At 59.4% G+C, this 9169-nt stretch overlaps 1 protein-coding gene across 3 annotated transcripts; it reads left to right on the top strand.

Moving 5' to 3' along the window:
* The first annotated feature begins 235 nt into the window (after window positions 1-235).
* Window positions 236-7881, top strand: MEN1 (menin 1). 3 transcript variants are annotated; one of them, XM_038411589.2, is made up of 10 exons: window positions 236-307; window positions 775-1234; window positions 1659-1867; window positions 3601-3729; window positions 4026-4066; window positions 5037-5124; window positions 5524-5660; window positions 5939-6077; window positions 6292-6462; window positions 6991-7881. In XM_038411589.2, exons 1-10 carry the CDS (start codon window positions 305-307, stop codon window positions 7435-7437), a joined length of 1824 nt encoding a protein of 607 aa, XP_038267517.1. In that variant the 5' UTR covers window positions 236-304; the 3' UTR covers window positions 7438-7881. The 3 variants fall into 3 exon arrangements, with proteins under 3 accessions (XP_038267517.1, XP_038267518.1, XP_038267520.1); XM_038411590.2 differs by having other exon boundaries at window positions 252-391; XM_038411592.2 differs by having other exon boundaries at window positions 253-363.
* Window positions 7882-9169: the final 1288 nt, after the last annotated feature.

The raw sequence follows: 9169 nt of genomic DNA, 5'->3' as shown, positions 1-9169 counted from the left end.
GGGGTAGGCCATGGGACTACAAGTCTCTGAGTGCACTGCCGGAAGAACTACAGCTCCCAGAATGCACCACGGCAGGCGGGACCTCCCCCTCGGGCGCCAAACTTCATTTCCCAGGGGGTGATGAGCAGCCAGTTAACGGGACCACCAAATACTGGCTTTCCTCGACATGCATCAGACTACATTTCCCATAAGACACCTGGGTTAATTGTAAGCTATAACTCCCAGCATACCTCGGGGGACATGGTGTGATTGGCTAGCCAGGTGGACTACAATTCCCGTCGTGCCCTGCGGAACTGCGGCTCCTATGGTGCCTTGCGGGCCCAGCATGGCTGCTGCTGTGTCCGTGCTGGGGGAGTGAAGCTGGTGGGGGGAGGAGGGGCTGCTGCCTCTGGTAAAGGGGGGCTGGGGGTGGGTGAGCATCATGTGGGGAGGGGGACCAGAGAGCAAGTGTGAAAAATAGGGACACTTCTTTTCGCGGGGGGTGGGGGAGGGATAGTTGTCTGTGTAAGACAAAGCCCCTAATAGCTGGTCACCCGAGATGGGGGGCGAGAGTCCCCTTCAACGGGGGGAGGGGGAGAGAGACAGAGACGGGGGCGAGGGTCCCCTTCAGTGGGCAGGGGGGCGAGAGACGGGGGCGGGGGCCCCCTTCAGGGGACAGGTTGGGAGAGAGGCAGACACACAGCCCCAGACTCCCAGCCGCAGCTGACTGACCCGGCTCTGGGAAGGCCCTGGCCCTCTCCTCAGCCACCCCTGACGCTCTCTCCTCTTCCCCAGCTGCCCTGGGTGCCCGCCATGGGGCTGAAGCCATGGCAGAAGGCCCTGTTCCCGCTGTGCTCGGTAGAGAACGTGGTGCGGCTGTTCGAGGCTGAGCTGCAGCAGGACCAGCCCGATCTGGTGCTGCTTTCGCTGGTGCTGGGTTTTGTGGAGCATTTCCTGGCCGTGAACCGAGTCATACCCACCAATGTGCCGGGCATCAGCTTCGAGCCACGCCTGGGCCCCGAGCCCGACAGCCTCACCTACTTCCCTGTGGCCGAGCTGTCCATCGTGGCTGCGCTGTACGCCCGCTTCACCGCCCAGATTCGTGGCGCTGTCGACCTGTCCCTCTACCCCAGGCCTGAGGGCTTCTCCTCCCGCGAGCTGGTCAAGAAGGTGTCAGACGTCATCTGGAACAGCCTCAGCCGGTCCTACTTCAAAGACCGGGCCCACATCCAGTCCCTCTTCAGCTTCATCACAGGTATGGGGCCCACAACCATGGGGGTGGGGACAGTACCACCCTGGCCCAGTGTGGGGCACTGCTCTGGGGCAGCCTGAAAATGCTCAGCTCTGCTTTTCCATTGCCTGCTTCTTGCAGCACAGCGCCCCCTAGTGATGGCGCATTGGAGTTGGGATTGACTGAGAGCAGAGCACCTCCTACTGAGCTCCACCCTTCTCTTTGCAGCACAGCACCCCCTAGCACTACACTGGTGCAGGGGTCAGCACTGATTGCAAGGGGGAAGCTCTCCCTAATGAGTGCCCCTGACCTTTGCAGCACAGTGCCCCCTAGCACCACACTGGCACAGAGGTCATCAGCACTGACTGCAAGGGAAGAGCACCCCCCTCCTGAGTCCCACGCTGCTCCCTGCAGCACAGCGCCCCCTAGTACTATGTGTTCCTTACAGGCACTAAGCTGGACAGCTCAGGGGTGGCTTTTGCTGTGGTGGGGGCCTGCCAGGTGCTAGGGCTGCTGGACGTGCACCTGGCGCTCTCGGAGGACCATGCCTGGGTGGTATTTGGCCAGGATGGTGAGCAGACGGCCGAGGTGACCTGGCACGGCAAAGGCAATGAGGACCGGCGTGGGCAGACCGTGAATGCCGGTGTGGCTGAGCGGGTAAGTGAGGGGAGGCCATAAGCTTTGAGGGGTTGGGGGGGTGCATTGAGATGTAGCTGCAGGAGGTGGTGAGATGGGGGTGAGGGGGTTGGAATGGGGCTTGGGGTCTGTGCAGGGTTCGGGCTGTCTGCTTGGATCAGAAAGCTGCTGTGCAAGATCCCCTGGGCTTTAACCTTAGTAGATGGGGCAGCAGGTAACTAGTAACTGATCCGCATTAATTACTGCCACTAAGGTATCTTCCAGACTGAGATCAGGGCCCCACCCCTGGGGCCAGGTGTTGCTCAGACGGTGGGCGAGATCTGGGGGGCTCTGTCATATTCTGGGGCACAATCCAGACCAGTGAGGGTGTGTCACCACCTGCCGTGGGTGCCACTCAATGCTTTACTGCTGTAGCTCCCACCTGGGCTTCCCACAAACAGCCTCGCAGCATGCAGGTCCCACCCTGAGGGTCTGTGGATAGCCGCAGTCCTGGTCCAGCAGCTCTGACCCCAGCAGCCTGTCAGCAAACACCAGCCATGCTCTGGCTTCCAGCAGCCTTAGTTGGCGACTCCAACACACTCCCGATCCCGAATTTTCTGCACTGTCCGTCCTGTCCCTGTCTGACCTGTCCCTCAGATATTAGAGGTCAGTATGCAGTAGTTTGCTATTTTAACTGAAGTTACCCAGACAGCTCAGTTGAAACACAGCACGGGATTAGACTTGATTTTTATAAAGATTAAACCAGGTGAATTACCGAGAGAATGTGAGTGTGAACAAATATGTGGTGTAAAGTCAGAAACAGTTACAAGAGAAATCCCAATAAAGTGCATTCTAGCAACTAAACATAACAAACTGGACTTGGTTCAAGGTAAAATCCTTAGCTTGTGCTCCCAGCAACGGGACAACCCCAGTTCTCTGGTGAGAACCCCTCGCAAAGACTGGCGCCTTTGTATTCTCAGGAGATGCAGACGGCCCCTCCCCCGGTGCATTTGCCCCTCATTTTCTTAGTCCCATCCCCCTTTGACAGGCACTGTCCTGAGGTTAGCCCAAGATCAAGTTCTTCCTGCGGTGAGGATAGAGCCATGGGGTCTCGTGGTGAAAGAGTTTGCTGAAATGCAGAGTGCTCTGTTCCTTCCCCAAAGAGTGGCCGCTTGGCCGGTGATTGCCAGTTAACTCTGGTTAGAGGTGCCAGCTTCTCCTTTGAGGAACAGTCCACTCTCTTCCCCCCCCGCCCCTCCCCTTGTCTGATAAACACATTTTAGTCTTAATGTCTGCTTATGTTCGTTACTCTCCATTAGGGCTGCTCCACACATCTCACCAGGATATTACAGCAGGGAGTTGTTACTTTTCAAATGATAGCTCACAGGACATATTTGGTACAAAGATTATTACAATGGTGTGCAGGGTGTGAATACAGGGGTGCATTCAGTCACTGGCCCCCATCAGACCAGACACCGCTGAGACCAGCTTCCCCGCATTGGACCAGGTGCTGCTTAGACCCCAGCTGAGATCAGGGCAGGGGCTGGGGCTGCCCAGATCCAGTGAGAGACAGTCCCTGTCCTGAAGAGCTCACAGATGGAATAGAGGCACCGAGAGGGGAAGAGACTTGCCCAGCATCAGAGGCAGAGCTGGGAATAGAACCCAGGAGTCCTGGCTTCCAGCTCCACCCCCGTGCTCTGGGCCAGGAGCATCTCCATGGGGCTCAGGGGTAGCCTGGCCCAGCTACCTCACTCACCTGCTGCTGTCCCCCACAGAGCTGGCTGTACCTGAAGGGCTCATACCTGCGCTGTGACCGGCACATGGAGGTGGCCTTCATGGTGTGTGCCATCAACCCCTCCATCGACCTGCACACTGACAGCCTGGAGTTGCTGCAGCTGCAGCAGGTGGGACATGCCCCCTCCCCATGTGTGCGTCCAGTCCCCTCCCCCCTGTGCACACCCCCATGCCTGCCCCAGGCCCATCTACTCTCTTCCTCCTTCCCTGTATGGCCCCCTCCAAGTTGTTCCAATCTCCTTTACCCCACATCCCTCCAGCGCCGTGCGCACCCCACACCTCTCCACCACGCATGCCCCTCCCTTCGACAGGGATCTTATCCACAGGTGACCCGGGTCTCATCCTCCCAGCTCCTGCCCCCCATGGCTCTGTGTCCTCAGTAACCCACCGTCCGCTTTCCTTGCAGCGGCTCCTGTGGGTTCTCTACGACATGGGGCACCTGGAGAGGTCAGTACTGCTGGACTTTTGAAACCACAGCTCGGGGAGGGAGGTCTAGTGGTTAGAGCATGGGGGGCTGGGAGCCAGGACTCCTGGGTTCTATCCCAGTTCTGGGGGGCATTGAGGGACATCAATTAGACTTGAGCGATCACCTCTGATCATTAGTTTCTCTAGCTGCAGGGTGGGGATCATTAGGCTTGACAGACACAGGTTTTTATTTTATATAGTTTTGACAGCTAACATTGATGTTTATTTTTAAGCGTTTTTCCTGTTTGTATTGATTTTAAATGTTCACCTCAGGAGGAGGTTCTCGGGGGTCAGCCTGTTCTTTAGTGACGAGAGCAGTTGAGATGGCAAAAGTTTGCAGCTTTGTAACCAGTAGCACAAACTGTCCCCGTCCCATGTCCAAGTACGCCAAGGAATGTCCTTCAGCCGGCCACGTTGTCCGCGCTCTGCTGACTTTCCCTGGCTGTAACCATTGGTTTTTAGCGACTGAAGTATGTTTTAATCAGTCTGTGTGCGGCAAAATCAACATTTGGAATCCCTCCCAGCCTAGGGCTGGCGACCCTGGCCTCCCTTCATAGAGCATGTGGAGCTCCAGGGCTGGGACTTAGGCAGGGTTGGTGGTGATGGAGATGTTCTCTAGCAGAGCCCAGCTCTGGGCCAGGTCAGCTTTCCTCCTGCCCACAGGGCTGGCCGCCGGGGTGTGTGTGTCGAGCAGTCGCGGCGCAGCGCATGTGGCGCAGCTGGGGATGGTGCTGGCAGGAGCCAGTGGGTGGTCTTACCCAGTGCCCCTTGAAATCAATGGGTCTTTTGCCATCTGCTGCCTTGGGGTGCCCTGCCCCCAAGTGCCAGGCATTGCAGTGCTGCCCCAGTGCCGCCTGTGGGGGGCAGAAGTCAGGATAGAAAGTCCCTCCCCCTCATTCCAGCTGCCTGTCTCCCCAAGCTAACACACCTATCTGCTCTGCTGCCCTGGCAGGTACCCGATGGCACTGGGCAACCTGGCCGACCTGGAGGAGCTGGAGCCGACACCAGGCAGACCAGATCCCCTCTCCACCTACCATAAGGTGAAGGGGTACAAGGCTGAGATCGCAAGGGCGGTGGGTTGGAACTGAGGGGCACTGGCAGAGCTGAAAAGAACCCAAAGCTGGGATCACGGGGAGCTGTGGATCGGGGCTGGGGGGAGCCCAGGGCTGGGATCACAGGGGACTGTGGGTCAGGACTCAGGGACACCGGCAGAGTTGGGGGGAGGCCAGGGCTGGGATTGCAGGGTACTGTGGGTCAGGAGCCCAGGGTTTGTATCACAGAGGGCTTGGGTCGGGACCGAGGGGCACTGGCAGAGCTGGAGGAAGCCCAGGGTGGGGATTGCAGGGGGTTGTGGTCGGGATGTAATTTGTAAAACATAAATGTTCCTGAGTAGTTTGGTGAGAAAGTCCTTTTATTCTGTCTTCCCCCCCGCCTCCCAGGGCATCAGCTCAGCCAGGAAGTACTACAACAACGAGCACATCTACCCCTACATGTACCTGGCTGGCTACCACTGTCGCAACAAGAATGTCAAGGAGGCACTGGAGGCCTGGGCTGATACAGCCACCGTCATCCAGGAGTGAGTGCCCCAGGAGCCTGCCGTAGGGCCCCAAACCCTTCCCTTTGTTAGGGCCTGGTTGGCCGCCAGCCCATGGAACTGCTTGCCTAAAAAGGAGACTGGGGCGATTCATGTCTGGAAGGACATGGGGCCTCCCCCTCTAGGGGGCACTGGCTCTGATCTGGCCCCAGGCCTGAGGACTGGCTGGCAGCAGGGGACTGGGACAGGGGCTGGCCCCAGGCCTAGGGGCTGGTTGGCCCCAGCTGCTCACTGCCTCCCTTGGTCTTGTCCTCCCCCAGCTATAACTACTGCCGGGAGGACGAGGAGATCTATAAGGAATTCTTCGATGTGGCCAACGATGTGGTTCCCAACCTGCTCAAGGAGGTGGCCAACCTGGCAGAGCCACTGGAGGAGAAAGGTGCTGTGGAGAGAGGAGAGGTGAGGGGGGTACTGAGTTGGGGTGGGGGGGTGATGGAGGGGACACCAGGCTGGAAGGGTTTTGGGGATGATCTGTGGGGAGGGGGAGACACCATGTGGGAGGGGCCATGGGGCTGATCCAGGGTGGGTGAGGGGAACACCAGGCTGGAGGGGCTGTTTAGCCCCTGGTGCGTTGGGCCCCTGGGAGGCACTAACCCCTCTCTTCCCCATTCAGGGGTCCCCGGCGCAGGCTGGGGGCTCAGCCCTGCAGGACCCTGAGTGCTTCGCCCACCTGCTGCGCTTCTATGATGGCATCTGCAAGTGGGAGGAGGGCAGCCCCACGCCTGTGCTGCACGTGGGCTGGGCCACTTTCCTGGTGCAGTCGCTGGGGCGCTTTGATGGGCAGGTGAGGGGGGGCAGGTGTGATGGAGGCAGGGCTGAGTCTGGGAAGTAGCACACATTGGGTGGTGAATTGTCTGAGCTGGGGGGCTCGGGTGGTATTGGGGGAGATGGGGAGCTTTGTGTTGGGACTTGGGGGGTCCCTGCTGGATTTGGGGGCTCAGGGCTGGAGCTCTGGGGGACAGGATGGGGTTTGAGCGTGTGGGGGCTCGGGGTACCTGCTGGATTTGTGGGCTCAGGGCTGGAGCTCTGGGGGACGGGGATCAGTGCTGAGGGGCTCAGTGCTGGGGTTTGAGTTGTGGGAGGCTGGAGTTCTGGGGGATGGGGCTCAGAGCTGTGGTTTGAGCGTGCGGGGGTCCCTGCTGAATTTAGGGGTTCAATACTGGAGTTGTCAGCAGGGCAGGGGGTTTAGGGTTGGGCTTTGGGGGGTCCCTGCTGGATTTGGGAGCTTGGGCTTCCGGGGTGGGCAGGGTTGGGGGTTTGGCAGTGGCTGTGGGGGGGCAGGCCCCTCCCCTGACTCCCTCCCTCCCCCCAGGTGCGCCAGAAGGTGACAATTGTGGCGCGGGAGACGGAGACCAATGAGGACGATGAGCAAGGCAGTGAGGATCCCCGTGAGGGGCGCCGGCGTGGACCCCGCCGTGAGTCAAAGCCGGAGGAGCCACCCCTGCCCAAGAAGGCTGCCGAGCGCCGGCGCCCCAGCTCAGGCCAGCGGCCAGACAAGCCCTCTGTGGTGGAGAAGGAGGAGGGGGGGGCCCCTGTCCCGGGGGTCCCCCCTGCTCCCCTACCCGAGGGGCCTGTCCTCACCTTCCAGAGCGAGAAGATGAAGGGCATGAAGGAGCTGCTGGTGGCTGCCAAGATCAACTCGAGTGCCATCAAGCTGCAGCTCACAGCCCAGTCCCAGGTGCAGATGAAGAAGCAGAAGGTGTCAGCCCCGAGAGACTATACCCTGGCCTTCCTCAAGCGCCCACGCAAGTCCCTGTGAGCCCTGCGCTGGGGCGCAGTGCTACCCCCTGCCAGGCTCAGCTTCTCGGGGCGAGGAATAGTTGTCTTTAAATAGGGCATGGGGAAGCGCCCTGCCCCCCGTCTCTCCTAGGTGCAGGGGCTGCCTCACCCCTGCCGTAGCTTTCCTCAGCTCCCCATGGCGTGGGGGAGGGGGCTCTGTGAGTTCAATGCTGGGGCAGGTGGGGCAGCTCTAATATTACCACTCCCAGAGACAAGAGCTGTCATGGCCTCAGCCCCCTTGAGCTCTGGGGTTCAAGGGTGATGAGTTCTGTGCATTCTCCATGTATCTGGGAGAGCTGCAGGAATTGGATGGAGGGGCCCTTGGAGCCCAGTTATGTGGGTTCCCTCTACTTTGCACCCCTTCTGCTGAGGAGATATGGCCCCCTCCCTTCTGACACACACTAGGGTTCTTCTGGGCGAGGTGTCTCCAAAATACAGACCCACCTGAGGAGAAGGAAGCTGTATCCCATACTGTGCCCCCGAGCCAGTCATGCGGGGGGGAGCCTCTCTCTCATTAGGCTGTGGGGGTGGGTTAGCAGCTGACTTTGATCTTTCCGGAGTCCAGCTGCTATGCCCTGAGCTTCCAAAGTGACTTCTGGCCCTGCACAAAGCCCTGGGTAGAGCCACACCTGTTCGACATGGGGGATGGGGGGCTTTGTACCTCTTCCCCCCTGGAGTTCGTAATGTAAACTTCTTTCCTGGTCATGCTCTCTCCCCCCGGGTGGTCATGCCTCCCCATCTGTCTTCTGTTCTCAACCGAGGCCTTTCTGTTGAGAGTGCTGGATCTGCTGTAGGGGGCAGGGGCAGATAGCGAGGGGTGCTGGGGGGAATCTGAGCATGCCACCAGGCACAGGGGAATAATGGGGTATGACAAACCACTGGGAACGCAGTGGGCTTTCTGATGGGCTCTGATGGGTCCCACTAAACAAGCCCCAGCAGGGCCATGGCAAACGCAGCTGTAATGGGTGTTGCCTTCCCGGTGCAGCTTAGAGAGCTCCTGAGGCTGTAATAACTAGGGCAGCCCACAGACTCCTAAGCAACGTGTCCAGCTGGGCCTCACTGTCTCCTTCCTGTGCGTGACATGGGGGTTGCATTAAAGGCCATGGGGGGCAGAGCTGGGGTGGGGGCAGGCAGGGCTTTGTACAGTTCGGGGGTGGATGGTGCTGGGGTGGGACAGCTTTGGCAGGACTGAGATAAACAGCCTGAGGGCTCCCACAAAGGGATGGGGGGAGACACACATCTACTAAATGTGTATTTTTTAGTAGCATGAAGGGTTAATAAAAAAGTTGGTTTTAAAATAGTCTGCCCCAATGGCTGGTTTATTTATTGCAGGTGCTGGTTCCTCCTTGGGAGCATGTCAGGAACTGGCTGTGGGGGATCTCCCCGCTACTCCAGCCATGGCCTCTCCCCAGAAGGGGGCGCTGTAGGGAATGGGGCAGGATCACTGGCTGCAGGGGGAGTGCCTGACTAATCCAGCTCTGGCCTCTCCCAGCAGGGGCCACTGTAGGGTGTGGGGCAGGAGCTGGCTGTGGGGGGAGCTCCCAGTTACTCCAGCCTCTCCCAGCAGGGGCCGCTGTAGGGAATAGGACAGAGGCCCCCTCCAATACACTCTCCTCCTTCCTGCCTGGCCTCAGCCCCCTGCCAATCTCGCAGCCCTCAGGCCCAGAGCAGCTAGTTTCCCTGCTGCCTTTGCTCAGGGCTTGGCTGGGGCG

Source organism: Dermochelys coriacea, chromosome 7 (genome assembly GCF_009764565.3).
Source record: "Dermochelys coriacea isolate rDerCor1 chromosome 7, rDerCor1.pri.v4, whole genome shotgun sequence".
NCBI lineage: Eukaryota > Metazoa > Chordata > Testudines > Dermochelyidae > Dermochelys > Dermochelys coriacea.
Note: the sequence above shows the minus strand (reverse complement) of the source record. Positions and strands in the feature narration are given on the sequence as shown.